The sequence below is a fragment of the Zonotrichia albicollis genome, chromosome 4, assembly GCF_047830755.1.
Source record: "Zonotrichia albicollis isolate bZonAlb1 chromosome 4, bZonAlb1.hap1, whole genome shotgun sequence".
In the NCBI taxonomy this organism is placed as follows: Eukaryota; Metazoa; Chordata; class Aves; order Passeriformes; family Passerellidae; genus Zonotrichia; species Zonotrichia albicollis.
Genome location: NC_133822.1, coordinates 15,189,218 through 15,217,178, shown reverse-complemented (window position 1 = coordinate 15,217,178; position 27,961 = coordinate 15,189,218). Strand labels below are relative to the sequence as shown.

The 27,961-nt window shown below is 49.9% G+C and overlaps 2 protein-coding genes across 6 annotated transcripts in view; one reads left to right on the top strand and one right to left on the bottom strand.

The window, feature by feature from the left end:
- Nucleotides 1–1,955: 1,955 nt before the first annotated feature.
- Nucleotides 1,956–22,577, bottom strand: ADA2 (adenosine deaminase 2). 2 transcript variants are annotated; one of them, XM_026790848.2, is made up of 10 exons: nucleotides 22,331–22,577; nucleotides 21,073–21,398; nucleotides 18,469–18,688; nucleotides 11,680–11,890; nucleotides 9,037–9,164; nucleotides 7,932–8,022; nucleotides 7,537–7,645; nucleotides 6,779–6,936; nucleotides 5,749–5,951; nucleotides 1,956–5,108 (listed from the first exon to the last, which is right to left on the bottom strand). In XM_026790848.2, the coding sequence occupies exons 2-10, from the start codon at nucleotides 21,383–21,385 to the stop codon at nucleotides 5,000–5,002; spliced, it is 1,542 nt and encodes a 513-aa protein (XP_026646649.2). In that variant the 5' UTR covers nucleotides 21,386–21,398; nucleotides 22,331–22,577; the 3' UTR covers nucleotides 1,956–4,999. The 2 variants fall into 2 exon arrangements, with proteins under 2 accessions (XP_026646649.2, XP_005482723.3); XM_005482666.4 differs by having other exon boundaries at nucleotides 22,335–22,546.
- CECR2 (CECR2 histone acetyl-lysine reader) overlaps nucleotides 2,534–27,961 on the top strand; it is a 144,364-nt gene continuing 118,936 nt past the window's right edge. For 3 of the 4 annotated variants that reach the window (XM_074540185.1, XM_074540183.1, XM_074540182.1), the window contains exons 1-5: nucleotides 2,534–2,669; nucleotides 10,789–10,850; nucleotides 10,928–11,001; nucleotides 18,378–18,506; nucleotides 26,399–26,485. The gene's annotated coding sequence lies outside the window, so the exon portion shown is untranslated. The remainder of the gene's footprint in view (nucleotides 2,670–10,788; nucleotides 10,851–10,927; nucleotides 11,002–18,377; nucleotides 18,507–26,398; nucleotides 26,486–27,961) is intronic. The other variant, XM_074540184.1, reaches the window with a different exon arrangement.

The window sequence follows — 27,961 nt, the reverse complement described above, 5'->3', positions numbered from 1 at the left end:
GGGAATTTCTCTGTGTCTGCTTGGAGCTTCCCATTCAGCGAGCATGGACGGACCTCGTGGTTTCCTCTGCAGGCACATCTGGTAACAGCTGTACCCCACAAACCCCTAGGGATCGTCTGTCTGTCTGTCTGCCCTTCTCACACCGCCCACAGGAGACTCCCTCCTCTTCCCCTGTCCACGCCGCGCTTGGACATCTCCCAGCCCCTTTCACAGCTCACTATAAAGACAAGCAAGCAGGCAGTTGCCCACAGTCTTCTCCCGTGGGTGCCTGTGTAAACTTTGCAGCTCTGTTTTCCCTGGACTCACAGCCCTGTCATCACCCCCCCCTTCCTGACCTTCTCACACCCCCCTCGAATGCAGCCCTACCTTCCATCTCTGTGCTTGCTGCAGAGGCTCTAATGGCCTGGAGCAGCCCTCCCCCCACAGTTTGTCTCTCCCCTTCCCATGCTGCAGCCTGCTCGGGGAATGATGGACAAGCTAAAGGTTGAGAAAATACAGTAAAATGCCTTTCTTATCCTGTAATGACCAAGGGGGAGGACACAACCTGATAAAAATGACAAACCAGGAGAATTGAGAGCCAGACCCTTCACCTGCCTGTCCCTCAGTGCCCAGAAAACACTTGATAGACCTGCTGTGATTGCAACTGCTGCAAGCCTGGAAAGAAAGGAATTAAGGACTGAGCCAATTAGAGCCACAGGTTTCTGACCAAAGAAATGTCCTTCTGCTACCTGTGAAGAGGCTAATTCAGACACTTAGATAGGAAGAAAGCCTGAAGCAGGCTGATCATTTGGAGCTGGTGGAAAAAAAACATCTGCAGCCCTGTGTTTTATGGCCAGAGGGCTTTGCTTAGCATCTGGCACCTGCATAGTCCCACTGCAGTGATGGGGGCTCACATGACAGATAGATCCAGCTGCTTGCTCAGGCCCATCTCTGTTTTCAACCACTTACTTTGCTCCACTGTTTTTATTGGCATGATTTTTGACAGCAACCACCGGTGCTGGATCAGCCATTTCCTGGCAGGCAGTGACCAGGAGGCAAACATTTCATCCTCTAAATTGCCCCAAAGGCAGAATAAGATGCTCTGCAGCAAACACTTGTGCTGCAAACAAAGCTCCATCCACCTCCCATTCAAACAAATTGAACCTGAAGAGGCCACAGGGAGTGACAGATGGGGGAGATAACAGGCATAAGGCTTTAAGTATTGCTATGGCTGCTTGAAGTAACTGTAATAGAAACTTCCATGGATTTTCTACTCTCCTTGCTTGCTCCTGAGTCTGGATGGAGACTGAAGCAGGCTCTTTTTGCCTCTATGTTTGCTCAGCCTCCCACCATCCTTGCAGCTGCTTCCTCCTCTTTCATCTCAGATATTGAAGCTCTCAAGCTGGCACTTTCTTCCCATGCCCACCAGCAGTGCTTTGGGCAAAGAGCCTCACCTTGTACCCTGCAGTCACCTGGTGCTCCACAAGGCAATTATTTGAAAAGAATTCCCTTTCTTTGAAAAGAATGGGCTGATCATTTAGCCTTCTCCTCACTTCCCTCTATTCCCTTCCTAAAATCATGCTAAAAGGAGATTAAATGGCCTCCAGTCATTCCTTTACTTTCCCATGCTGTAACCACCACAGAGATGGTACAAAACTGTCGTGGGAGGAGAGGCAGCAGGGGCAAATCCTGTCTGTGAGGTGTTCTCTGTATCAAAACACAGCCCTGAGCTGGGTGCAGCTGCTGTGGGGCTTGGGGAAGGGGGAACAGGGGTCCTGGGTAGTGTCTTGGCCAGGCTTGACCAAGTTAGCTCTACAGATCAAACTGCCCTTTGCAGCATGCTGAGACGGCATTTCAGGCTCCCTGATCCCTCCAGGCTGAGTGATGTGAGACATCCCCATCAAATCTAGGTATCCTCTGTTCTTTTTAACATGGAGACAAAAAAAAAAAAAGGAAAAACAACCCCCACGATTAAGACAGGTTTGAAAATTTAATTATAGACTATGTTCTGAAAGAGACAAGCAAGGGAGCATTGTATGTGATGTATTTGCCAACACATGTGAGCAGGGAGCCAAGGTACTGGGCAAAAGGGAGTAGACTGGCAGCAAAACCCTTGGAATTTTGCTACTAAAAGAAAGCTGAGTCTCAGTGAAGCTCTGCAGCCAAATTTACCCAAAGCTTGAATGGAGCTGAATGAATTGATCTTTTATAACTGCTGTGGTCCAGCCTAAATTCCTCCTTTTTTGCACACCTGGATTTAGAGAGGTGAGAATGCAGGCAGGGCTTCCCAATTTGCACCTTTCTCCCAATTAAGACAGGCTCTAAGGAAGATACAGCCAGCAGTAAGGCAGGCTGGCCCTCCCTCTGTCACACATTTCTGAGGGCTGCATCAGACCTGTGCCATTTTAAACCCCTGTGCCATTTTAAACCCCTGTGCCATTTTAAACCCCTGTGATTTTTGCAGAAACCTGATTCTGCTGTGATCCTGACCAGCATCACACCCTGTGGCTCCAGGCACTTGGCCCCCTCACAGCACAGCTGAGAAGAAGGTAAATGGCCAATGCCCAGCAGGCTTTTCCTAGGAAAGCAAGAACAAAGTGGACACAACAGCTGGTTCCAGCAAACATTTGGCAGATGGAAGATCTAGCCCTGCAACTCCTGCAGGTAATGAGGAGAAAGGAGGACTACAGGTAAGCAAAAAGAGGTTCAGGACTTCAAGAGACCACGTGCAGGAAGAGCTGAAAGCTTTCTGCTGTGGTAGGAAAGGAAGGGGCATGGGTCAACCTGTGTGTTGAGGAGCTCAGCTCCTCCCACAATGGCTCTGTAATGATTAGCTTCACCTTGGCAGCAAAGAGGCTTATTTAAGGGAGAATCAAGTCATGGCAAATAAAGATCCTCATCCATCCACATATAGCAAAGCTGAAAGATCAGGTTGCTGAGAGGGACAGGGCTTTGGGTTGCTGGTCAGCTGCCATTCTGCTTGTTTGCTGTGGTTCTGCTCAGCAACATTACAAGTAAAGCACTTCCCAAATCAGCATTTATAACCTGGCCATGACCAAAGCCTACCCTGAGCTCTGGATGCAACACCCATGCAGGAGGAGGGAGGGTGGCTCTGCTCTGGCTACTCCTCCAGTATAAAACTCCTGCCCAAGACCAAATCTGTACCAAGGCCCAGGGGAGGTCAGTCTGCAAAAAAAGCATCAGGATGCTTCAGAGGAAGATGCTGGGGGTGTGGGCAGAGAGAGCTGGAGCAGAGGTAGCTGTGGCTGGAAAGGGCTGGGGCTGTAAGGCACTTAACCTCCCACAGTTAGTGAGAGGTGTGAGTGGGTTCTCACTTTTTCATTTCTGTGGTTTGTGTTGCTGCCTTCTGCAATGCACACACATGTGGTTTATTGTGATTTTATTTGTGTTCTGTGATGGGGTTCATAGTGTGTGTGGTTTAGATGGTTTTTATTTTCTCTGGGATAACCAGAGATGAGGTTGCAGCCTGTGAACTGTGGGCAATTTCACACAGGGCACACAGGCTGTGCAGCTTGATCCACTTCTGCAATAAGTGTGTGTGCCTGCTGCTAAGGTGCTCCAGCCAAGGTCAGTGGAAATAAACACTGTGGCCAAGCTGCTTGAGACAATTAACAGAAAGCATAAAGAGAGCCAATTGGCCCAGGCTGGTCAGATTAGCAAACAACAGCCTTTGCAAGTCTGTGCTTCAGAGGAGGGAGATGTCTTTCAGTAGGAATTTTTGTCAATTCTCCCTTGACTGATGCAAACCAGCATGATTGTACTGAAGTCAGGGAAAGATGCTCTTTGATCGTGGATGCATGCTTGGCATGTGTGTACTGAAATATTTTTCTGAATTCATTTAGCAATCTGCTTAAGTTTGCTTTTTTCTGAGTTTTTGTTTTCTTTTGGTTTTGGTTGGTTGGTTTTTTTTTAGTCTCCCTGCAACTAGTTCTCCTCCTGATATTTTTGATGATGTTAAGACAGGGACTCAGCTTGTCAAGGGACTATTTCTTGTGTAGGTTTTTTGGTTTTTTTTTTTTGCCAAGGAGCTGGAAATCACAGAGGTCCAAATGAGCCCTGTGGATATCCACAGCAGTTCTCTACCAAGGTGAAAATCTCTCTGACAGGCTGGATAAAGCCACATTTGCACGATGAGTACAGCAACAAAGGCTGGTAGTGGAACTCCCTGAAAGCAAAAGGTGTTTCCTATAAATGTCTGTGTTAACACAACCTTGTGCAGGGGGATAGTTTTAATCAAGCTGGGTCTGGGAAGCCAGGATGTTTTTGACTTAACCTGAAATGTGTTTTGTCTTCCTTTTGACCAGAGGACAGGAAAAGAGTTTGTAGTAAAAAAACTGCTGGCAACTGAGGCACCTCTCTTCTGCCTTTATGATCACTGTGCAACCAGGCTTCAATGTTGTGGGAGCAAGTTGCACCAGCTTGTTTCCAGCCATGGTAGGTCCTGAAATAGCAGACATCAGACCTATGACTGGTTCTTCGACCTAGCAGTGCTATTTTGGCAGCAGGCCCAGGGTTTAACATAACAAGAGTCATTTTCAGTCCTTGCTCTCTTGAAGGTCAGTGGCCCAAATGGTTGGATGTTTGTCTTTGCTGTTTCCGGCCAAGGTCTGCATTTTGTAATGATAAGGCAAAATTCAGAGATCCTCGTGTTGGCAATCTCCTGCTGACTCTCATTGGAAAGCATATTTTTTCTGAATAAGGATGTCAGGATTTGGCCATTGGCAAGTTTTAATTGTTTTGACTCTTTTGAGCAGGGTGATTCCTTGTGGTTGCTCTAAAGGCTCACTGCTCCCTTTTACCTGCAGCCCATGAGTTTCACAGGATAGTGCAGCTCCTGCTCAGCTTTAAGCCCATTAAGCCTGGCTTAGCAGAGTGGCCAGGTGAGACTTTGACTTCCATTCATCTGCTCAGGTCACATGGAAGAGGCAGTCTCCCTCTTAGCAATCAGTCTGGCTCACTCTAGCTTGCCAAATGCCTTCTGAGATGAGCCTTGTCCTCTCTACAGCTCCCTCAGAAAGCTATCAGAGAGGTCAGCCACAAATTGGTCCCATTTTTTCTGCCAGAGCTCTTTGGCCTTGGCTTTCTCAGCCGGCAGCATGGCACTGTATCTGTGAGGAGGAGGAAAGTCAGTGTCAGGCAGGAGACAAGGGGGCAGCTATTTCAAGAGCAGCACTGAAATGAAAAGGCAGGAGGCAGCAAGAGTTTAACCCTTGCAGGACATGCCTGCACCACACAGAGTAGCATGTTGTAAAACAGGCAGGAGCTGAGGAATGTGCAGGGAGACCCTGGGCTTCACATCCAAACTATTTTTGGACATTCAGAACTGTCCAGTTAATAGAAAAAGGGGTTAAACACACCCAAATGAAATGCTAATAGTTTTCCTGTGTTTCTCAGATGGCAAACACTGCAGCAAGTCAAATTTTGGCAGAAATAGACAAGTGATACAAAGACATACAATTTCTCCCAAACCCAGAACCAGGTGGTAGAAGCAAGTTCCCAAAGAGTGGAAAAGGAAGAATACACTGGGGCATGGAATCAGAGAAAGGCCCTTGAGAGCACAGGCAGAGGGGCCTCTGGGCTCCCTGTGTCCTGCCTGTGGAAGAGACACACAGGAGATTTTGGATTGACAGAAGCCCAGCTCCTGTGGCAGAGGAGACTCTGGGGCCAAAACCCAAATGCAAGCAAGGGGGGCAAGCTGATAGCCCCCTTATGATTACTATGGCAAGGTGAGAGAGGTGATGAACTTACTTTATGGAGTTGAATGCAAGCTGTTTTAGGGTCCTCAGGTCAGCATTCATCCCTCCAATGGCCATGAACACCTCGTAGAAGTCATAAGAGACTCCCTTTGCCCCAAAGATGGGGGGATCATCGGGACTGACCACAATGGGGTGCCCTTCAGCCATGAGGTCAGCTGCAGGGTGGCTCCTCAGGTCAGCTACCAGCAGCAGGACCTGGGTAGGGAAGGGTGGGAGACACCATGCTAGGTTATTGCTGCAGCTGTGTCACACTGACACTGCCAGGGCTGCAGCTGTGTCACTGACACCTGCCAGCAGGTAGTGGTCAGGGAGGGACAAGCTCCAGAGGACTGTTCACAATGTTTTCTGCTCTGAGCTGCTGCAGGAGGAAGCAGCTTGCCCCCACTGACTGTACAAGATTAATTTCTTAAATAAATCACCTTAATCAAGTCCAGTGGGGTGAATAACTTGTGCTTATTTAGAACGATTTGACTGTGAGCAATTCAGGGACAGTCTTTTGGTTGCATATTTGCTGTGGTGCTTAGCTTGAGGCATCTGGAGCTGGTATCAGGGTTATCTCCCTCAAGGCTCACACCAGTAAATATCCCCCCAAAGTCCTTTCTGCTGCACCCAGGAGACAATGGCACCTCTCTAATGTGCTGCAAAAGAGTTCCCACTGGTTATGAATTCTGCAAAACCAAGAACTTCCAGTTACAATCCCTGCTTCTCAGCCTCTGGCCCCCTGGTTTTGAAGTATTTTCAATTATGTTTCTTAAAGCACCTCTGTGTCTGTGGGCCTCATCTCCACTAGGGAGGACTGCCTTCCCAGGTTACTCTGGATAGGGTTTTAAATTGTTTTTTTGCTGACTGGCACTACAAGCCTTAAATATATTCACTGTATATCTACATGGTAAACTGTAGTGTAAGGTGCTGCAAAGGAAACTAAGCCAGCCTGTGTGCATCAAAACTTGTAGGTGCCCCCCAGCTGACCCTCACAGCAATGGTGATCCCCTTTGCAGTGACCCAGCCACATAACAACATACCTGGTTGGAGATGGGACAGACTTCCACAGGAATATCCCTCTTCAGAGACAAATTTTTGGCTACTGGGTGTTTAATGAGAGCGAGTCCATGGCCAATCCTGCTGGTGTTCAGTAGCAATGCATCCAGCACATTGTTGTCTACAGAGGTGCCCTGCCAGTCTGAGCAGAGACAGACAAGAGTCAATGCAGTGCTGTGAGGAAATAAAGCTCCTCAAACTGCTAGGTGATTTTGTTAATAGAGGTCCCAGTTGTGAGGTGAGAGGGTTGCTCATGCTCAGAGTTTGCACTTGCATTTTCAGTGAAACAGGAATCTAAATCTGCCCAGCACGGAGATACCCACTCATCTCACCTGGCTTTAGATGTTTACAGCATTGCTCTTGCAGCTGAGTTAATTATGCTGGACTCCATTACTTGTCAATGGAGAGAAGTAACAATTATTGGGGAGTAGCCTGTGCATTAGGATGAGATGTGTTTTAAGGTGAAATATTATTTCACCTTCACCAGCAATAACTCCTACACCAGGTCAAAGATGCTGGGCAATGTGACACCTACTGTCCAAAACAGGAATGGGTCATGTGGGAGTGCCACAGCCCCAAACTGATAAGGAAAAAAGCATAGGGGAAACTGGTTATGTGCACATGTATGCACACACATCCTCTTGATACAGCCAGCAAGCCAGCCAGGCTTGCTGCTTCTGTTCTTTGCAAGATTTCAGTCTTGCCTCTGCAAGCAGTAAAAGCCTTGAGTCCTCATGCTCACCAGTCTCCCCAGCATGGAAGAAGTAAGGCAAGTTGACCCCCATGGAATATGGGATGGTCAGGGCATCCTTCAGCTCCCATAAAGAATGACCTTGGTCCTCATCACCAACCTGGGGAAAGCAGAAAAGTATTTTTGATCTCACTTGGGAAGATGGTGGGACTTAGAGCTCTGTATAAATGAGGTGCCAGCTGTGCTGAAATTACAATGCTGTGGGGTAGGGAGCCGATTCTTTCAGGGGATTTTGTCAATTACCCTGAACAAAATCCTTAGCTGGAGGATTTGCAATTCATTAACACTGATTTCAGTACAGCAGCAGAGGTTCTGGCTCTGGTATAGAACATATGCCACGGGATATATGTGGTTATATCAGCAGGGGTCAGAAGAAATTCAGTTACCAGGTCAAAGCCTGCCAGGGTGTCTGGGAAGCGGGCTCTGAGTGCCATGGCAGTGATGATGTCTTCTTTAATCTGGGAGACATTCAGCATCCTAGAGAGCAAGAGAGAGAAAGAGCTGCAGAAGCTGACTCCCATGGGCCTGCCTTCTCAGGGTTTGAGTTGTGAAACAGGGCCCCCAGGGGTATTTCCAAAATGCAAGTTGCTCTTGAATCTGACAACCAGCTTCAGGTCTCTAGAGAAACAGCAGTAGAAAATTGATATTATGAAAAGAAACCCATGAATGACCAGGAAATGCCTGGCTAGACCCTGCTGTCACTTGAGTTGAGGCATGCCTGTCTAACTCACTGGATTTCCCATTTACCAAGCGGGGAAGGGAGCACAACAATGTGGAGAGAAAAAGTTTCATTTTTTTTCTTTCCTCCCAGCTGTTTTGTTGGGAGGTGAGGCAGTAACTGCATTTCAAGAGAGTTTTCCATTTAGGTTTCTTCCAGCCCTATCAGACTTAAACTTCTTGGTGCATTTTGCAGACTGTGGCCAGAGAGGCCAGCCAGCTCTGAACTGGAGAGGGCATTGTGCCAAAGCAGAGTGATCAGTGCTGCTGAGAGGTCTGCTCTGCTTGCTGAGGATCACCTCACATGACTTCATGGCATCTGCCTGCTTGGAGGGCAGCAGCAGCACGAACATGCCGTGCACAGGCTGCAGGGAGCAGTGTGTGCCAGGTCCCATGGGATCTCTGCCACACCAAGTGCCCAAACTCGGGCACTGCTGTCACTGCTTTCATGTCTGCAGAGTGGGGGAGTGCATCAGGCTCAGAGGAGAGCAGGCATGGCTTGGACACACACAGAGGCAGCCCTGCCTGGGCTCATTCTCACTCCCAGGGCTCATGGATGCTCCTCTGGTGCTCACCTTGCACAAAGGCAGACCCACATGGATGAATTCTCACTCTCAACCTTTCACACGTGCCAGGGAATGTCTCAGGAAGCAACACCCCAGCTCCAACAGCCCACATGGACATTGCCAACCAACCTTGGCATCCCAGCATTGCCTCTCCCAGCCCTCTGCCCTGCACATGGCACAGCTGCTCTCAGCCCTGCTCAGCCTCTACCTGTGTGCTGCAAATATAACCTTGGCTCCAACAAAGTCTGGGTGCTCCTTCACAAACTGCCTGCTCACTTCCCGGTAGGCTGCCACAGACCAGGATTTGTTGTGCTTGGTGCCATCCAGTTCATACACCTGCAGCATGAGAAGCATATGACAAGCAGTAGTTAGAAGAGGTGTTTTACTGGAATTGGGAGAAATGAAGTGACAAAAACCTTGGGAGAAGCAGAGTGCTGTGGTCCTGACAACAGGGCAGGAAAACAAAAGCAGTGAAATCTGTGCAGAACATTTCATTCTTCAAGCCTTTACCAGCTGGCAAGAACCAAGGAGTGGACTTACCCCCTCCTATGTGATACAAGTTTCTCCGTGTTCAGACGTGGCAAGCAAACGCCCTTGAGAACCCCTTGGAGACCATGACCTCTCACTCCTGTCTGCATCCAACACTGCAGTGCTTTGTCCAGCTGTCTGCAGCTCACTCATGCTCTGTGCCTTGCAGTGGCAATCTGTCAGCTGAGGCAGCCCCAAGGCACGCAGTGGCTGAGCTCCATAAGCTACCAGCTGAGCTGGGCTCCTGCTGCTCCCCTCTGCCAGAGGTTTGCTTCATGACCTTGAGTCAGTCATTTAGTCCTGCCATGCTTTTCTCAGGTCTCTGGCTGCAAACTGGGAAAAATAATCCTTTTGGCATGCTCTGTCTCATCAACTTGCTCTGGAGGTTCCTCTCTACCAGGGATGGTTTTGGGGCTTTTGCCCTGATTTCAGCAGGGGTGGAGACCCTGAATTGATACTAACCCACAAAGGCCTTGCCTGGAGTCACTCACAGCAGCTGAAACCACTCCATCAGTTCTCCTCTCACCCTTCTCGCCATTCTTTTCTTTGTCACCTTTTTCCTCCAGGCTTCACTGCTCCACTTCCCCCCTAACTTCCCCTCTGGTGCTGTCCCTTGCAGGGATGCCCCTGCAAAGCCCCACACCCCATTACAACGTGGTGTCCCCCTTGCAGGCACCAGCAGCCGTGGGGCAGCTGCAGATGCTCAGAGGGAATTTTCCCCAGCTGCAGCCCATGGGAATGTGAGACTTTACACAGCTGAATCTGCAAACACAGCTGGGCTTAGGGGGCTTTTCCACACTGTTTGCTGTTTCACACTAAATCCCAGTTTCATTTACTTTACTTGGGGCCGCTTCTGGCAGGCTTTGCTGCAGGGAGAGCTTTTGCTGCTGTGGAGCCTTGTGGAGGCTCTCCAGCCACACGAGCACCTTGCTATTCCTGTCACACCCTGCTCACCTTGACTTTCCCCATGAAGCTTTTCCCTTCCCTCTAACCCCAGTTTCACCCTGGCTGTCCCATTGCTGCCCTCCATCCCGGCGTGGCTGTGGCTCCTGGCATTCCCTGCTGTGGTACCTGGAGCTCACAGCACTGAAGCTTCCAGAATTGGAGCTCACAACTCTGCAGCTCACAGCCCTGCAGCTCACAGCATTGGATCTCACAGCCCTGCAGCTCACAGCTGCCGGCTGCAGGGGAGCCCCAGGGCTCTGCAGGCTCCCACGGCTGCCGCCAGCATCAGGAGCTGGATGGGAAGCAAATCTTCCCTGCCAAGCCTCTCTTCAAAAGGACTCACAGCCATGTCTCAGGACTGATGGTAAAGGCAGGGTATTTTCCAGGCAGGCCCACACACTTGTATCGTGGCAGATACTCGTGGCCTGGGGGGATGCCTCACAAAATGCACAGGCATTTTGACATTGCTGTTATTTTCTCTTTTCAGGTACCCCAAAGACAAGTGGTGGCTGAATTCAGAGCAACTGGCTTATGGCAACCCCCATCACAGTAAGACTCATGTAAACTTTGTGGACTTCTCCACATCCTTTTTTTTTCCCCTTTGCAATACATCCTTCTCTTCTCAGGTATGATAGACTGACAGAATTCCCACCCCCATGGAGTCCTGCATGGAGCTGGGCTGGAGAATTGCATGGGAAAGGTATGTCTGCAGTGACAAAATTGTTACTGGGAAAGTGGGAACACTTTGGGTGGTGTGGGCTGCTGGTGCTTGGGGAGGCATTAGGGCAGAGTGGGCTTGGAGGACAACCAGACCAGCTCTGGGTGAAAGGCCTGAACCATTACCAGATTTTGGTGTTAATGGTAATGAAAGGAGCAGTTCATACTTCATTCACACAGCCAAAATTTTAGGTTGTCTGCAAATTGTGGGAGGTTGTGTTTTGCCAATTGATTGACTCACCTATTCAGAGTAATCATTCTGAAATAAACTGAGGATTTAAAATAGCATAACTATTCCAGAATAAGTCTCTATCCAAGTCAGGAAATTTGTTCAGAGCAGTTGCCACAGAACAGGTGATTCTTGTGCAAAACTGAGTGACCTCTTCCCAATGAGCAAGATTTTGACCCAGCTCCCAGTCTGACTGTGCAATGTAGTTTTGTGCCTATGTCACAGCAGGTATCTCCCTCAGCCACTAAGAACAAAGAATCTCTCAAGCCCTTCCCTATGCAAATCTCCAAGAAAGATGTTTGAATATGATCAAGGTTTTCCAGCATCCTTAGGAGGGCAGGTATGCAAACATCCAAAAACTAAATTCAAGATAGGGCTTGAGAAAAGCTATGGAGAAATAAGGATTTAAAAGAGAAGCCAAACCCCACGTACCGCAGGCAGGATAGCTCTTATCTCAACATACTGTATGTTATCTTCATAGAGCTCCAGCAGCCCCTGGTAGAAATAGGCCTTGAACACAGGTGCATAGCAGATAAGTCCAGAGGCAATGAGAAAGACTTCTTCAAATCTTTTCCAAATGAAAGCCTGAGAAGGGTAGGCCAGCTCAGGGCTATCCGTCAGCAGGGTCAGGTTTCTCAGCAAGCTATAGAAAAGGGAGAAGAGAAGGAATGAGGAGAGCAAACAGAGCCTGTTGGCACTGCAGTACAACAGTGGCTGGTGCAGCTAGGAAGCATTCAGGTCATTTTTCTGCCACGTGTATTTACTCCTTTAATGGCACAGAATTTGTATGATACATGTTGAGCTGTAAGCAGGGTAGGAGTAGGTGTTTAAAACCTGCCCTGTCCCTTTTTCAAGGAACAGAGTTACAAAAGCAAGTATGGTGCTTTTATATCAATTATACTCTGCTACCCAGGGTATCCCTAACCTGGAAATCTTTTGTATCACTTATACTCTGCTGTACAGGGTATCCCTAACCTGAAAATCTTTTATATCAATCTTACTCTTCTACCCAGGGTATTCCTAATCTGAAAGCAGGCATGCACATTACTCCTGCAGACAATGTGTTTTCCCAAGAATCTTCAATGTGCATAAAATGTCACAACTCTTGGTCCTTTATTCAGCACCTGAAAGGCAGATTGAGTCTACAGGACATGCCATGTGCTGGGCCACCACCAGCCTGCTTGCTGAGCCCATAAGTTGTCCTGGTACCTTTGTAGTGTCAAAATACGCCACCCAAAAAAATGCAAGAGGAAGACAGTTCTGAATCAGAAATTACTTTTCCCAGCCACTGAGAACAAGCCTGACTCCCCACCTGCCTTGCTGATAGCTACTTCAGGGAAACAGCTGAAAAGAATCTCAGTCCTGGCTTTTCCTTACTGTCATGGAAATGTATTTATTTCCTCCATCCACTCAGCTGGCATATGAGCCTCTTAAAGAAATCCAGAGAGACAGTGGGTAGTTTTATCAAGCAGACTTTAAGGGAGCCAGTAAATTGCAAGAATATCTGATTGTGGGTGACAGCCTGCATTTAGGACAGGGTGAGCATCTGTGCCATGCCACCAACCTCGGGCAAGCTGATAGCCTTCATCCCACCTTAAGCCCTCCTTCTTCCACTTGAAGAGTAGTTCATAACAAAATTCTCCTACCAGTGGGCAAAGTCTGAATGGCAGTGCAGGGGTGATGAACTCCATTCCTGGGTGGACAAATGGAAGCCATCACAGAAACCTACAGATGTTTTCTTGCTGGCCCAGTGCTTATCTCGTGTCAGGGGCTAAGCAGGTTCAGACAGAAATACCTTCAGCCATGCTTCAGCTTTCATCTGGGTATATTGTTTCCCCTCAATAACAGCTACTGATCTTTAATAATGTTTCCTGTTTGATGTCTTGGCCCCCATCCTCGTGCAGTGCTCTGCTCTGTTATATGGGAGGTGTGGCTTTGATTTGTGGTCTTATTATCTTCATCCAGGACACTTCTGTGGATGAAATTAAACCCCCACAGCTCCCCTACAGATGTAAAATGTGCTCTGGTCCAAATTCATAAACTAAGACATCCTGGGCAGATATGCCTTTTGAATCCCTCCATCCTGCCCATAAAGCAGAGCCTGTTCCCCCAGCATTTGCCTGCAGTTTCACTCTCTAAGGATTCTGTTCCAGGGGCTGCAGTTTCATTTCTTCCTCACTCTGTTAATTTCTTTGCCAGCACCAATTTTAGAAGCAAACCTGTACATAAAAGAGATGCTACTACTGTTAAGAATGATACTTTAAATGCTCAACAGTCAGGAAAATTCAGAGTTAAGGTTTCCACAGCAACTTGGGCTCTGCCCTCCCATGCATTACAATAGGGGCTTTGGTGCCATTATCCAGGACACTGGGCAACCCCAGCTACTGTTCAGTAATCCATGCAAGCAGAGAAGACCGAGCTGGACCACGGAAGGGGCGAGGAGCGAGGAGACACCGCAGCATCACCCTAGAAACCAGGAATGCGGGAGTCAGGAGCATCCCGGAGGCGCTGATCCGGCTGCCCGAGCTGCGGAGGGGGGCAGAAAGGCTGTGCTGCTGCTCATCGGGGCGGTTTCGTGTGGGAAGGAGGATTTTCCCTTCCCTCTGGCCGAAGGGCAGCTCCCCTCCAGCTCGGCACCTGCCCGCAGCCGGGGGCCGAGCGGGGCCGTTCCCAGCGGCTCCGGGACAAACCTCCCCGTGGATCAAAAGGCCGTGCAAGCCCGGTCTCGCCGTGCAGGCAGCTCCCTTCCAGATAAGGATGGGTGCTCAGTCGGGCTCCCAGCGCTTTCTGCCCTCGTCCTGTGAGAACTCGGCTCCTCCAGCGCTGAGCGCACGCAGGGCTCCGCTCCCCGCCTTTAAATCTGCCTCTACAAACTCGTGGCTGTTTGCTTAGCCTGTGCTCTTGGGCTAGAAACAGCCATAAATCCCCACACCACCCTGCTCCTAAATGCACATAAATCAAATTGTGCTTCTCTTTATAATCCCCTTCCCTTTGAGACTGATTATTGATCCTTACAACTGTTGAAGATTTATTGCATAATAGTGATCCATCCTTGATAACCAGATAATCTCCTAAGGGTTCGGGGGCTTTTGCCATCAGTAGCTCATGCAGATGAAGCAAAGCTTCATAAACACATTCTTTTTTTACTTCTTTTCAGGAATGGGCCTTGGCCAGTGATCAGGTGCAGACTACAAATAGCCTTCCATGTCATGTCATATATGCACTGAACAATGCTATTGCAATGCATATGCCCAAAGGGGCACAGCTAAAATGACCAGCCAAGGATTATTTATTTTCAACTGTGGGTTTGCTTTCTCTTTTCCTGGGTTTTTTCCCCCATTTTCCTTTCCTGTGCTATATAATATAGAAGTGAAAGGTTCTGTTTTTAAAGGGGTTATTTTTCCTGCTCCTTTTTCTGCTCTCGATGGGTAATTATGCCCCTCTCCTCACCGTGGTATCTAAATGTCTTCCAGTGGTGCATTAAATAGTGTGACTAACATCTGTCACATGTGGTTCATTCGCTTGCTCTCGCTCTCTCTCATCCCCTCTTCTTCTCCCCAAGGGGAGACTTGTAGAGGGAGTGGAGTGCTTTGTTTCTGTGGTGGATTTTTATTCCCCTTTCCTCCCCCCTCTCACTGCACACACTGCCCTATTTTTCTGTGAGATAAGGCAGTCAGAAGACACGGAGGGGAAGGTGATGGCAGCCGGGGCCGCCGCCAGTGCCCAGGGGAGTTGTCCCTGCAGCCTGGGCCGTGGTGTCAGCTCCCTCACAGATGACTTCATCCTGGTGATAGAGAGCTCTGCTGGGCACGGCCTCAGTCCTTGTGCTGCTGGTGGGGGGTGTGCAGTGGTATTTTACAAATAGCTGGAATGTCAGTGCTGCTTCCCTAAATATCTGGGGGCATGCTCTTGCTTTGGAGGTGGCAGCCATTATGTTGCTTCTTGAGGGAAAGAATGACATTCTCCTGAATTGTAATTGATTGTGAAGAAAATAAGTGAGGATTGTTTTTCTTTTTAAGTAGGAAAGCAAAATTCCCTTCCTTTTGCTGTCCCTTGGCCCGTGGTCTCCTGGCTCTCCTAAGAGCATCCTTTTGGAAGCTCACCAATAACACAATCCTCCAGGGTCTTGGCCCATGAGATGTGTGCTTTGAATAGGAATGATTAGACCTTCTCTTGAGGGAAACAAACAAAAGGAGTCACTTCCAAAGCACACACAGACACACACACACACACACATATGTATATGGACCTAAAAATGCAAACAGCAAAAAAAATCCTGCAGATTCCCCTTTCTTCCACCCCTTCCTAGTCAAATGCTTTAAGGTGAAAGAGGTGCAGCTTCTCAGAAACATTTCCATTGTTCCTTCACATTTGCTGATCCACCCTGCCTTGCATGAGAGCCCTTCCCTGCTGCCATATTCCCTTGACACTTCCTTGAAACCACCCAACTATCCATCCGTTCTTTGCTCTGACATCTGCTTTCTCTCAGCTTGTCAGTGCTCAAGGGCAAAGAGGAGTGCAGGAGAGAGGTAGCCTGGGATGCACATGTTCAAGAGACTGGGAGAGCTTCCAGAAACTGAGAAGCAGAACAGATTGGGGCCTATTCCTGGCTAGAGACCTATTTCCAGACGGCCAAAAACATTCCTAGCCCCTAGACTAGTGCCCAGGGATTAGAGGAGAATAGGAGGGGAAGTGCCTCAGCGTGGCTGTTGTTGGTGTGTTTGCACATTATGCCTAATGACTCCTCTGTGATTTTGTGCTGATGAGCATGGAAGGGCAAGAAATGAAGGACAGCATACTCAAATGGGTAAGTGAGCACCCAGGATGCCAGAGATCCAAGTTTGTTCTTGGCTCAGGCAAAAGAATCCCCCTCCAGATTTGGGGAGACCCTTGCAGCAAGGCTCTGTCTTGTGTCCCTGTGCAGTGCCTGCCACTCTCAAGTCCTGCTCTGACTTGTGGCCACTGAACACTGTTAGGCAAACACAAAAGAAGAGGAATGTGTCACTACTGCCTCTGAAAACAAGTGTTTCCACACAGGAACAGAGGGAGCCACACAAGGCACAGCCCCAGGTGTACAGGGTGTACAGGATGCCCTGCCCTCAGCCTCTGCCAGAAAGTGGCATCATGCCATGGAAACAACCAAAAACAAGTGCAGTGAAAGGCTGCTCCTGAGACACTTCTAAATGTCCACTGCAATTGCTGGGGCTTTAGGGAAGTGAAGCTGTTTCAAAATCCAATCTCTTACACATTATTTATGGGTCTCCTGGTGTGGTTGAAGAGAGCTGCTGCTGTCATCTTTCCTTCCTCATCACTCCCAGCAGAAATGGAAGGGAGCTAATGGGGAACCAGTTTTCTCTGTGGCAGACAGAGATCAGAGACTTCTCACTGCATCTTGTTTTGTCCATCTCGTGTCAGGGCAGTTGAGCCTCAGGGTATAAAAGGTCAAGAGCCCAGGGTCTGGCATCACTTTCTCCTTCTGGACTTCCATAAGAGAGGGATGGTGGATGCCCTGGAGAGTCAGACCCCTCTGGACTTCCATAAGAGAGGGATGGTGGATGCCCTGGAGAGTCAGACCCCTCTGCCCTGCCCATTTCTGGTTTTGGGGAGGGAAGGCAATACTGTGCCTCAAGTCTGGAAGCTCCTCAGCTTTTCAACCTGACCTTCTTCCCAGATCTGCAGGGCACAGAGCCCAGACAGCTTCCACGTGGAGGGGACACCAGCTCACTAAGAGTTAAAAGGTCTCCATTTAAGAGCATACAACCTCACTGGAGAGCACTGCAGTAAAACCCACCAAGTTTCACTTGGGAAATGCTGGAATTAGGGTCCTCTGCACTGCCTCAGTCCAGCCCTGCCCTTGTGTGTTGGCATGGCAATCCTGTCTGTCATTACATGACACCCCACACTGTTTTTCCTGCAGCCCCCAGAGTGCCATGGACAGCAGTGCCCTCTCAATGGATGGCTACTCAATATTTTCCTTTGTCCTTATTGCTCAGTGTCTGACTTCATGCATTATTTAGTGTGCTCTCTCCAGCCCCCCACACACCACGGCAGAGCTGCCTGCTTCCTCTTGGCCTTTCCAGCAGGGCTTTGTCCTGGGATCAATGGCCCCTGGATGGGGAGATGGGACTCTGTGTTCCCATCACCGCTGGCTGGAGGGGGAGCCAGGCTCTTCCCAGCCACCTGTAAGTGATTAAATGCCAGGTGGCTCAGACAAGCCCAGTCTGATAAAAGGCTGCCAGCAGTGAAGGCAGGAGCTGCCTGCAGGGAGAGGAGCTCCTCCAGGAGGGTGAGTGATGCTCTGGGGAGCCAGCTGAGGTGTGAGCAGCTGCAGGAGCCTTGCCTGTAAGGGCAGGAGCTCTGCCAGCAGGAGAATGTTTGAGGGGAAAGAACCCCCAAACCAGGCAGGGGTTCTGTGTGTGGGGTTCCTTGGCTCAGCCAGTGCCCAGGAGGGTGAGCCACAGCTCCTGGTGCCTGGTGGGAATGAGTGCCTCGTGCTTCCAGGTGGTGGGTGACACTGGGGTTTCAATGGCAGAAAACAAGTTTGGTGCTTGGAGGGACAATTGGGTTGGGTTTTATTTTGGGGAGTTTGAGGAGTTTTGCTTGTGCAGTAATTAACATAAATAGTTTGCCCAACTTCTTGCTCTGAATCAAAATAATGACTTTGCAAAGGACTTTTCTGATGTTGGGGACAGCCTGTTCATCACCTACCTGGTTTCCCCATCCAGTTTTTGGATACCTCACTGGCTGAGGCACAATGCAGCCCTGTCCCACATTAAAAACCCATTCAGTGTTGAGGAGAGCTGGGGCCAGGTCTCCTAAATCCACTTCAGCTTCTGTCCTCAGCATGTGTGCACAGAAGAATTCAGGTTTTATGGTCCCTGACTGGTGCACTTAATGCAGCAGCCTTCAAACTCTGACATTGCTGTCACTGTTAGGTTGGACGTGACATACTCATGTGATCAGGGTCTAAGAAGAAAAAAGTTTCTAATCTGTTTCTGTGCTGATGGCTTTGTCTTCTTCTTTGCAATAGATACACTCAAAAACCATCAATTGTCATTTCTTCTATTAAGCTTTGCTTGCAAGCTAGCTGTCAAACCCCTTCATACATTCATTACTATTTGCTTTTCCAGCCCTAGACGGAGTTCCTCGCCTGTAGAGCAGCAAGCAAAGGGAAAAGCTGTCCCAGAATGGAGCACCAGGAGGCCGCCCCCGTGCACTCACCCTCTGTCGAACTCGGCCACGTCGCGGAGCTGTCGCCGGTAGGTGTCCAGCAGCAGCCACGGGGAGCAGCGGGGCGCGGGCGGCGGCCGCGGCCGGGAGAAGCGGAAGCGCACGGAGCCCGCGGCCGTGAAGCAGATGTGGCAGTCGGGCAGGTAGGAGGCATTGAACACCAGCCAGTCCACGCTCAGCATGGCGAAGTCGTGCAGGTGGAGCACAGCGCCTGGTGGGGGGGACAGGGATGTCCTGGTGAGCCCAGGCAGCTGGGGAGAAAGTTTAATGGGGTACCAGTTTGTTTGCCCAGGTTTGGTGGGGGTACCAGTTTGTTTGCCCAGGTTTGGTGGGGGTACCAGTTTGTTTGCCCAGGTTTGGTGGGGGTACCAGTTTGTTTGCCCAGGTTTGGTGGGGTACCAGTTTGTTTGCCCAGGTTTGGTGAGGTAACTGTCCATCTGGGGGTGTCTGGAAATGCTTTAGAAGGCTGTGAGTGAATTCTCCCAGCAAGGACTGCACTGCTGCTCTGCCTCCCCCAGGCTGGAGGATGTGCCCCCCTCCACATCACACACTGGGCAGGCAGAGTGTGACAGCTCGCTGGGAGCACAGGGAGGGGGGATTGATAGGGAGCTCTGCTGCTCCACTGGGATGGAAAATGCTCTGAGTTATTAAAGGTCTTTCAGGCAGAGTTTGCTGTGAGCTGGCTCAGGCCCCACTGCTTTAAAGAGAAACTTGCACAGGAGGCAGCAGTTCACAAGGCATGCTGGCTGGAGCACACCTGAAGCAAAGCTCTGTATCTAGGCTGTTTGGATCCCAGCTTCAATTTTTGTGCCTAGTGTGTGTCTCCTCTTTCAGCTCTCTGGAGCTCTGGCATACACCAAAATCCCAGACCACGTTACTCTGGGGAATTGCACTCAGATGCAGAAGTACATTTTACTCGGTGCCTTATCAAAAGCATGCTTGCTTACATTGTACATCTGCTGCTGGCCAGCACAGAGGGCCTCTGGGGTGCTCTGTTATTGTGCAGTGTGTTGGGAGCTGCCAGTCCTCCTGGCACAGGGAGCATCCTCTCTATGCTCACCTTCCTTATAATTTCATTTTGCTGAGATCTCTCCTTTTGCAAAGGCTCCTGGTGCTATTGGTACTTGAACTAAGCCTCACCTCTGTGAAGGGAAGACACTGTGAGAGCTGAAGTCTTAGATGTGTATTTTGTTAGTCTGGGAGAGACCTCTTAGTCAAAATAGCTTTGATGCCCTGAAGGGTAAAGGGACAACATGAATAGCAAGAACAAGACTGGTATGTATTTAACATTAGATTAGGTTCCAGACTACAATTTACAGTGGACTAATGTAATATAGAGTCATGTCTATGATCTCCCACTACAGAGGGTCTGGCTGTTAAGGTGCTGAGGAGCTGTGGTTGCTGCTCTCAGCAGAGCTGGTGCACCAGGCTGGGCATGCTGCAGCTGTCTGACCCTCCTCTGCCTGGCAATGTCACCTTCTTCCCTGTGAGAGCAGCAGCAGACATTACAGTGGTGTTTGAAACAACAGGGACTCCCAGGGGCTCTGATCAAATCCTACTCAAAAAGCTGCAAGGATGTGATCTTGGCCCTAAAATCTTACAGCCCTTGCAAAGATTCCAAGAGCCCATTTAAACATTGTCAGGACTGAAAAGTATTAATTATTTGTTTTGACTCCCACTTGGTATCAATGATACTGGAGGTAAAGAGGGGAGTACTTTTACATTTCTGACTGTTCAATTCAGCCATGAAAGGATAATGACATTTCTGACACACTAATTGTTTATGTTAATGGATTGGGATGCTGCAAGACTGGAATCTGCATTCCACAATGGAAACTGGGAGGGAGAAGTTGGGAAGATTGCTCAGGGCCACATCCAGTCTGGCTGTGAACAATTCCAGGGATGGGGCAGCCACAACTTCTGTGGGTTCTGGTGCCTCACCACCCTCTGAGTAGGCTTACTAATATCTAATCTAAATCTCTCCTCTTTTAATTCAATACTGGTCCCCCTGGTCCTGTCCCTGCCTGCCTGTGTAAAATGTTGCTCTCTCTCCCTTTTGTAAGCTCACTTTAAGTGACTTTGACTTGACACAACAAGCAAAGAACAATATGATTTCAGTGTTAGAGGTGGCCCCTTCCTCCTCTGGTGCCCCCAGACTTTCCAGCACACTTCCAGGTCTGCTACAGAACCACCTGCACCTTTTTGGGGGATGCAGCACTTTTGGCTGAGATACAGAATAAGGTTGGTAGCCTGTCCATGGAGTGTGTCTGTGGGAAAAGAGAGGCCCTGGCTGGAACATGCTGATTAAATGGGGATGTCTGGTATTTCTTGTTGTCTTTGCTTCCTCTGTCCCTTCTCCACTCTTGAAAGACTTAAGGATCCATATTGTAAGTTAAACCAAATGCCACAATTGCTGGAAATGTGTATTCACCCAATCCATCCCCCTCTTCCTCTCCTCAGGGCTTTTCCTGAAACCCAAAGAGCACAATTTACAGCTCTCAGAAGATTTTCTCCCACATCCTGTGTTTTGTCCTAGCTCAGAAAGCAAAAGATGAGAAAGGATGAGTAAGATGAGGCTCCTTAAGCCAAGCCTACCTTTAGGCATGCGCTTTAAGATGCTGAACACCTTGCTCTGGTCAATGAGGCTTTTTGCCCTGAAGAAGTGCATGCTTGGAGGGAACTGTCCTGTAGCTATGGCTGCTTCCACTTCCTTCTTCTTGAGGTCTGCCAGCTTTGTACTGAGCTGCTGCTCCTGCCTGCTCAGCACCAAGTTGCCACCTGTCTGGTGGGCTTTCTCCTGCTGCATCAGGGGGTCCCTGTCCTTCCAGAGGGGGCTGGGAAGGCAGGGGGCAGCCAGACTCAGGAGCAGGCATGCCAGCCTGATGCCTTGCCCAGATGGAGCTTTCATCTTAGAGCTGCACCTGGACAGGGAGAAAACACTGAGGCTTTAGCAGAGGTCAGAAGGGAGCACCTTGGCAAGGGGATGTGAAGTTGTTGGGTTAACAACATCATGCAGAGGCAGGGGGTTAATGGGATGCTCAGAACTGGCAGAGTCCCCTGAATTTAGGGCTATGGAGCAGCACACTGCCTGTCGCTGCTGGTTACACACAGCAAGGCTGGGTAGGGTGAAGAGATGTTGCTCCTTGGATCACACTGACATGCAGTAAGGCAAAGGGCCAGCCTGGAATGGGGGATTGGTGGGCTCAGGATGCTGTTTGCAAGCTGGGGTGGAGCTCTCAGTGAATAAGGGGTGCTGGCTGTGCTGATGATGTCCAGCTAAGGCTTGCCTTGAGCTGATCAGATCCCCATTCCCTCCAGTTGAGAGAAACTCCTGTTGCACCCTTGTAGTATAATCCAGCTATCCCAAGGGTTCATTTACAGGCAGGATACCCCAAGGCTTTCTCTGCAGTAACAGAAGTGTGTCCTTTCCTTGGAATCCCAGAGGAAAGGGGATGGAAGTGAGACCATGGGAGTAGTAAGGGATCACAGGAGACAGGCACATGTGAACTCTGAGCGCTCTCCCTCCCCCAAAAAGGCACAACTGCAATATAATCCTTCAACACCAGGCTTTAGTGACCCTCCCTGCCAATCTCTCCAGAGCAAAAGAGCCTGGAGAAGGGCTCAATATTTCGAAATGTGAATTACATAGAAAGGCCCTGCTTGTGCATGTGTCTTCTCCTTCCAGGCTCTCCTCCACCTGTAGGTCCAGGAAAACATCCCAGCCCTTTTAGTGGGTTGAAGGGGAGCAAACAGAGCAGGGGTGGCTGCGGCCCCACAGCAGGCCTGGCTCTGAGCTGAGAAAAGGACACATCCCCCAGAAAGTGTTATCTTAGCCGTGCTGGGACTGACTCACTTACTGCCAGCTCTCCTCTCCTCCTCTTCCTCCTCCTCCTCCCGGCATCCAGAGCTCCGGAGCCGCTGCCCGGAGCGGCTGTGCCTCCAGCCCGGCGCTGCCCCGGCACGGACAGCGATAACGGGAGAGATAAGGACGGGTGCGTCCCGGCAGGGCCGTGCCGAGCCAGGCACACGGAGTTCCTCTTCCTGTGCAGCCCAGCTTTTCTTGCAGCCCAGCTGCACCGCTTCATGAATATATAAGGAGGGAGGAGGCGGGCGAGGTTATGGGAGAGCGGGACACGGGCAGCACTGCCAAAAAAGCGGGGTCACTCCGCGGAATCGCCCCTAAATCTTTAACCCTTCAGTGCCTGGCAGCGAGCACATTTCTGGGAGTTTATCTGTGCAGCCGTGCCGCGTTCCCTGGCACGCACATTCAGCTTTTAAACACCCTGGGAGAAGCGCGTTCCTGGTGCGGGGAGACTCCGCACCCTGCTCGCTGTCCCGGGAATACACACGGGCTTGGATATCTAATCCTGATATCTTGGATATCTAATCCTGATCTGCTGCAGAGCTTTTAATGCCCGCGACACTGCAAACTCTGCTCGCTAGTGCCTTTACATCTGAGAAAACAGCAATTTGTACCTCGAAATGGTCGTGCCCGGTCTCTGCCGGCTCTGGGAATGGGGCAGGCATCAATCCAGGTGGCTGTCCTGAAACACAAACTAAACTCCAGTCAGGTGGAGGGGGATGGACTTTAAAAAAAATCACAACAAATACAGTAATTTCAGCATTTTATTTCACACACTTCAATGAACTGGAGTTTTAAACTACTTAAACTTAGGAGTTTTAAACTACTTAAAACAGATGTTACATAAACAGCTTCCAGGGGAGAATAAAGTCCATTTGGTTTAATTTAGTCCAAAAATTGAATCATTTTAAATATTAAAACAAAAAGGAAGGTCTTGTGAGTTAAGAACTATTGAAAACAACCCAGAGCAGTCACAAAGATTGTTTTTGAGGCAGAGACAGGAGAGTCTGGTCAATAATATGTTAAATTTTAGCTGGCACAAGGGACTGAAAGCTTCAGTTCAGGCTGCCCACCCTCCCCTCCCTGACTGTCCCAACCAGACACCTGCTGGGCATTCCTTGAGTCTCCAGGTGATCCTGCTCCCCAAAAGGGAGACCAGGGGAGTGGAAAGATGACCCAAATATGCTCAGCAGCAGCTATTGGTTGATGAAAGCAGCTCAAGGGTGGGAGGTGTGAGGAGGGAAGCACATGGATGGTTCAGCAGGGACAAGAGTTCTGCCTCCAAATACCTTCAAGGGAGCAATATCACTGAAGGAAGGGAATTGCTTTAATTTTCTTGGAGCAGTAAAGCCCAGCATTAGTTCCATAAAACCGAGTTCAGCCCAGGCAGCTGGAAAACTGGCTCTGTGGTGAGCAATTGGGTGCTAGGGACAGGTTCTCCCCAGTGCTGTGGAGCACTGAGGGGGGTTAAAATGCTGTGTGAGGGAGCTCAAATAGCTTACAGCCAGGCAGGGGTCTTGGCAATGCCTGCCAGAGGACCTCAGAGATTTGTAGTGGTTCATCCTTTCCAATCACGTTTGGAAAACAAAACTAAAGTCCAGTGCTCAAACACTTCTTTGATGGGGCTTTTCCACATAAACAGTTGCAGAGTTCAGTACAGATGTTGCAGGGGTTGGACTAGGAAATAAGCAGGTGTTTGAGATGATTTGCTCTCTATTAAAACGTGGTTCGTGCTCTGAAAATAAAAAATCCTGGTGAAATAGGACCACAGCTGGTTTTAGGTAGGATCTGTCTGGACATGAAAGGTGGAAAGAGGGAGAAGAGAGCAACAAGGAGCCCCATCTGGGGGAGGATTGGGTTTGTCTAGTGCTTGCAGGCAGCCAAAACCCTGGCTTCAGGCTTCTCTGGGAGCTGAGGTGTGGGATAGGGAGACTTGGCCTGTCCCAAGGACTAACAGGAATGTTAGAGTTGTCATTTCCACACCAACACAGCTCCCAGCTTCTCTGCATTCTTCCTGAGAACCAAGTAGCCTGTTTGGGGGTTTTGCAATTGCTCTGTGTCTGTCTACAGGGGCATGATTGCAGTTCTGTCCAGTCTTGTGTGGCCCCTGGAATATTCTTCAGCTCCCTGCTCTGGTCCCACGTGCTGTTCAGCCAGGCATCCCTGCTCCTTCACACAGCCCAGCTTTCCTTGGTCTCTGGGCTGGTTCCCAGCCCCTGCTGACCCCTCAGCTGCTGCAGCTGTACCAGCAGTGTCCCAAATCCTGGGTGTGTCTGTGCAAGCTGCAGTTGTGCCCCTTCTCTATACCCAGCTGCACCTCAGAGGCATCTGAAGCTTTAAATAGCTGGTGGCCAGCATTGGGTGCTCCCAGCCAGTTCCCCCTGCCTCAGTTTCAGTTCCACGTGTGAAACTGGTTTCCTTCAACCCTTTTGAGCCTCTTCAAGGTGACAGGTACCATTTCCAGAGCGTTTCCCACCTCTCCCTCCTGCCTGTGCCCTGCTGTGGCCACAGCTCCCACCAGCCTGCTCCTGGCACAGGGAGCGTGGGCAGCTCTGGGCTGCAGGAAGGGGGAAGGACCACAGAGGCAACAGCAGCAGGCTTGCAGATGTGTATTTTCACTTCATCTTTCAGCCCAGGTCCTGCAGAGTCCCTCTTGCTGCTGTGGAGGGCCAGCCTGCAGAGTGCCCCTGCAGCCCCCAGCCCCAGTTAAAGCCTGGCAGTGTGTGGGTGACAGCAGAAGCTGGAAAAGTGCCAAATCCAGCAGAGGCAAGGCCTAGGGGGGATGCAGTCCTGGCTGTGTTTTCTGTGGGGGAAACCCATTTTTGTGTGAGCCAAATGCAAACCAAGGAGCATTTCTGGGAGCACAGAGGGTGGGGCTGCCTTTCAGCTTCCTAGCCTCTCTGAACATGTTGTAATCCAAGCTGCTTTCTGGAAATATCACTGTAAGGCCAGGAAGAGAGGAGTGGAGCTGGGAAATGTGTTCCTAGCTCACCAGTTAGCTATTCTTTCTGTGCCAGCTGCCTCATTTGTGAAATGGAACCAATTCCCTGCCTAGCTGTGAGGGTTATTTGCTGGTGCAATAGCCATGGTCCCTGGGCCAACAGCTGCTGTAAAGCAAATCTGCATAAGAGAAATCATCTAGTTTGGAGAGGGAAACATGAGGGGGGTCAAGGGGCAGGGAAACAGCAGAGCTGGGCAGGTGCACAGCTGAGGGAGGGCAGGATCTGGAGAGTCCTTCCCTCTGCTGGGGCTGGGTGAGACCACAGAGTCTCTGGTTCATGCCTGCAAAATGCTAAGAACATGTAACAGTGCTAAGTGCTACAAATTATTACTAAGAATAGACTGTCCTGGGATGTTTGGGGTCATTAAAACCTTCCCACTGGACTGCTCCATAACCCCTGCTTTGGTCTGGCTGGGCACAGGTTGGTGTTTTCATTTCTTTTCACCTCACTTTGTGCCCAGCCAGGCAAAACCATGGAGCATTTCCCAGCCCAACAGGGACAGCAGTGGGAGCCCTGGAGCAGAGAGAAAGCTGCTGTGCCCTGGGTCCTGCTGGCAGCATTGCTGCCCAGTCTGCAGCTGAGCTCTGCTCACCCCAAGGGTGCCCCATGCCCCTTCAAAGACCCTCCATGTCTCAGTGCATCTGTCCTTCCACTCCTCCTCAGCTACATCCATAACCATCCAATGATTCAAAATGAATAAGACACTTGAGATGCCTCAGGAGCAGGAGGTGCTGATGGAGAGAGCCAGGAAAAGGGCTGAATTCCCAGGTTAATGATGAATCACCCTGGGAGTGCAGTCATTGATTTGTAATCATTGCCTGGCTCCCAGATAGAATAGCCATGAATTCCTCTGGCCAGCCACCGAGACAAGGTGCTTTGGGCTATTCCCAGCACACCTGCAAAAGCTCAAATCCTGCTCACAATGGCAGGGAGGCTCAGAGCTCCATCAGCATTTGCCCTCTAAGGAGAGGGGCTCAGCAGTCAGCACACACTGTCACTGCTGCTGCTGGAGCTCAGCATGCAGATGAATAAGTGAAACTGCATCATTTCCTTCCAGCCCTCCACAGGTGCCCAGCCCAGTTCCCTGCTGCTGTCACCCCACCCTGCAGGTCTGGGAAGGGGAAGCACAAACCCAAGTGAGCTGGTGAGTATTAACACCCCACTGCTTTGGGGGCAAACAGCAGCCTGCCAAGGGCTCCTGGGCACGAGCTGGGAGCTTTGGGTGTTTGGGAAAGGGGCTCAGTGCCATCCAAGGCAGGTCCCAAGCTGTCACCGAGCCTTCTGTGCAAAGATTCCCAGAGCCTCAAGTTTATTGTTTGTATTCTTGTATTCTCTTCCTCTCCTACCCACAGGGACAAAAATGAGAGCAGACTAGGAGACCAAACCATCCTGGATTAGCAAGTGTACTTGACTCTCTCTCTGGGGGATGACTTTAGGGAGGGTAGAAGCCCAGTGCTACCATGGGAAGTGTTTTCTTGCTTTTTGTGTTAGTCACATCAGGTTTCCTGCCTGACCTATGGTGTCTGCCCATCCCCAGGCTGTGCTGGGGGATGGACACACAGGGGTCAGTGTGCTGTTGGAGGGATTTGCCCTAGCATAAAAGCAGGCAAAATTCCTGTTCCTAGGAGCTATATTCCATATAAACATCCTCCCCACTCCCACCCTCCTACTCCTCCCACCTGACTTCCCCAAACAGAACCAAAAGCCAACCGTGTCTCTGTCCTAATCCTTCCACCTCTGTCTCTGGGGTCCATCACACCTTGACACACAGGATCTGAGTTCATCTGTGGTCACTCTGCAGCTGTGAGCATCCCCCTGACCTCTGCCAGGACATCCTGTGCCTGCATGTCAGCCATCCTCTCCTCTCCCTGCCTCTCCATTTCTGTGTGTTTGCATGTCAGCCATCCCCTCCTCTCCGTGCCTCTCCATTTCTGTGTGCCTGCATGTCAGCCATGCCCTCCTCTCCCTGCCTCTCCATGTCTGTGTGTTTGCATGTCAGCCATGCCCTCCTCTCCCTGCCTCTCCATTTCTCTGTGTCTGCATCACCCACAGGGCTCCACCATCACACACACACTTCAAGCACAATCAGTAAAAAGTGCAAGGCCTTGCAGGGACACTGCACCATGTTTCTCTTTCTCTCTCTGAACCCAGCCTCTCATGGAAGTCTCGCCAGAAGAGACATTCTACACTGCATCCCAGAGCTATCTTTATTTTATACTTTTAAGGCTCCAGAAATATTTTGGAAGAGAGGATAGCAAGGCCTGGGGAGCACATCAGCAGATACACCCGACCTTCAGCTGCTCAGGAGTCACCCCATTTTGCATGGTTTCTTTTCCTCCTGTGCATGAGACAAGCAAGTCAGCATTCAGAATGGGTTTATACTAAAAAATTAACAGTAGTGAGGAGCATTTGGGTTAAAACACAACTGGCCAAAAGTGCCTGTGTTGTAGCCAAGCTTCATCCTGCCTAGGCAAACATCCAAACTTTATTAAAGCCTTGAGATGTCAAAACAAGGCTTCTGCACAGTTCCCTTTAGAGGTACTTCCATGTACATGCTGCAAATGCAGACCCTGGCTCCAAGCCAGCCAGCACTAGCAGCCCTGCCAGCAAAACCTCATTC